The sequence below is a fragment of the Echinops telfairi genome, unplaced genomic scaffold (assembly GCF_000313985.2).
Source record: "Echinops telfairi isolate 266 unplaced genomic scaffold, ASM31398v2 ScPeMD7_7;HRSCAF=31, whole genome shotgun sequence".
In the NCBI taxonomy this organism is placed as follows: domain Eukaryota; kingdom Metazoa; phylum Chordata; class Mammalia; order Afrosoricida; family Tenrecidae; genus Echinops; species Echinops telfairi.
In genome coordinates this window covers 20,844,858-20,847,183 of record NW_022103904.1, presented here as the reverse complement: position 1 = coordinate 20,847,183, position 2,326 = coordinate 20,844,858, and the positions used below count along the sequence as shown (strand labels likewise).

General features: G+C 53.5%; 1 protein-coding gene across 1 annotated transcript in view; it reads right to left on the bottom strand.

The window, feature by feature from the left end:
• The window catches only part of LOC101638924 (hexokinase-4), an 8,403-nt gene extending 7,219 nt beyond the window's left edge, over positions 1–1,184 (bottom strand). Inside the window, exons 1-2 of the mRNA XM_045286294.1 lie at positions 1,131–1,184; positions 336–498 (exon numbers count right to left, since the gene is read on the bottom strand). Of these exons, the coding sequence (XP_045142229.1) occupies positions 336–498; positions 1,131–1,184 (217 nt within the window). The remainder of the gene's footprint in view (positions 1–335; positions 499–1,130) is intronic.
• Positions 1,185–2,326: the final 1,142 nt, after the last annotated feature.

The following is a 2,326-nucleotide window of genomic DNA, read 5'->3' as shown; positions in this document are numbered from 1 at the left end:
CTATTCCTCCACGATATTGTCTCCCCCTACCCCTCTTCCCTGTGTCTCATCCCTGTCTCTCTGCACCTCACCCCTCCATTCCATCCCTCCGTCCTTTCCCTTCACCCCATTCCCGCTCCCCATTCCTCCACCTGCCTGTGTTCCATCCAAGTCCCCTATCCCTCCTCCCTCTTCCTCCCCACGTGGTCCTATCTCTGCACTCGATTCCTTCACTTGTGTTCCTGAACGCTGTCCCATGACCCTGTTCTTGCTCTCGGCCCCTCTGTCCTGTCCCTCCCTCCCCGACCCGTCCCATGTCCACACTCCTCCCGCTTGCTCGGCCCTGGCAGAGGCACCTGAGCCCTCCTGGGTGGAGCGCACGTAGGTAGGTAGCATCTTCACGCTGGCCTCTTTGTGGGTCTCCAGTCTCAGGCCGCGGTCCATCTCCTTCTGCATCCTCCTCATGACTTTCTTGAGGTCCTCCTCCTGCAGCTGGAATTCCGCCAGGATCTGCTCTGCCTGCGGGGTGGGGCGTGGGCGCTTAGGAGCAGCTGGTGAAGGAGCCGCTGCCCCAGCTGGACGGGCCTTCGAAGTGGACCCCTAATTGCAAGCTATGCCTCATGGTTAGAGCCAGGGGAGATCTGAATGGTAGAGCTCCACGGTCAGCCCCTACGTAATTCCTGTCTGCGGTGTGGTCGGGAGGGAGGGGCAGAGGGCGGGGCCTGGACCAGTGGTGCTCAACCTTCCTAATGCCAGACCCTGTCATACAGTCCTTCTTCTTGTGGTGACCCCCAACCATAAAATTATTTTCGTTGCTACGTCATCACTGCAATGTTACTACTGTTATGAATCATCATGTAACTATCTGATATGCAGAATGTAATTTCATTGTTACAAATTGAACCTAATTAAAGCATAGTGATGAATAACAAAAACAATATTTAATTATATATTGTGAAATATTTAGGTATTTTCCGATGGTCTTAGGAGACCTTTGTGAAAGGGTCATTTGACTCCCAAAGGGGTCACGACCCACACGTTGAGAACCACTGGCCTAGACCATCCTTGAGGCATTTCTCTTAACATCTCCCTGGGCTCCCTTGGGGAGACAGAGAGCAGTGCACTGCGGTTTGTGAGCCAGGCGGTTGTACCGTCCAGTCCTCACGCGGGTGTGCCACGTGACAGGGAGTCAGGGTGCACGGCATCGGGAGAGCTGCCAGCCTCAGCATGGCCGTGCAAACCGCCCTGTCTCAGGGCCGGGGCCACGGAGGGTGCTCCGTGGAAAGAATGATGCCTGATACCCGAGGCTCCGCCACCCGTGTGCCCAGGGAGCTGAGCCCTGCCTGGAGGCTGGGACGCTGTGCACAGCCATACATATACATTGTACACATATATTACATGGATGCGGGTTTTTTCGTTTTTTATAGTGTGCGTTTGTGCAGAAAAGGCAAACTGAGTGGGCTGGTTCTCCCCAGGATAGTGCTAAGAAAACACCCAGAGATACTTCCATTTTGAACTGAAAAGGGAAAAAAACCAAAACAATGCTCAGGTTACAAACCATAAACCCTCTCTGGGCACGTGTACCCCATAGAGCAGCTGTGTGCATAAGGCCGGGCCGGAGGTGCTCTCAATTGCAGCCAGGAGGGAGCACAGTCCTTTGTCTCAGTGAGATACGACAAAGGCCAGTTTTACTGAGGTGTGACTGTTCACGGGAAGCCAAGCAGATGAAAACAGAAGGCCTGTAGGTCCCCGAGGGTGGACCGCCACTGATTAAAACTAACTCATGTCGCTGCCATTCCTTTTCGCTGTGCTTGGTAAGAGTTGGCCCATGACTCAGCTCTGGGCAGTGGCAGGGGAAGGGAAGTCGATTTTAGTTGGCAGCAGGTGGTTGGATGGGAATTTTGGGAAGTGCCCTCTAACTTCAGTCATGTGGGCAGCTATCTTAAAGCTGTGAGGAGTTAAGCCTGGCATGGTGAGGGGTTACACCCACTCCCAGGACTCCCCCCCATTGGATACTCTCCCATTCCCATGATCAGAGCCTGGTTGTATCCAACTGCCCAGACAATAGCCACTCAGGCCCTTTCCCCTGGACACCCGTGTTCCTAAGGGACCCAGAGCTTTAGCTAGGAACTTTCTCTTAACTAGGCACCACACTTCACATGTAAGCTCAGGGAAGGTCAGAAACGGGGAGCTGGCTAAGCCTAGAACCCACAGATTCAAAGGTCAGTGTTTGTGATCGCTGAAGACAAAGTGGGTGCATAAGCAAATGTGGTGAAGAAAGCTGACGGTGCCCGGCTATCAAAAGATACAGTGTCTGGGGTCTTAAAGGCTTGAAGATAAACAAGCG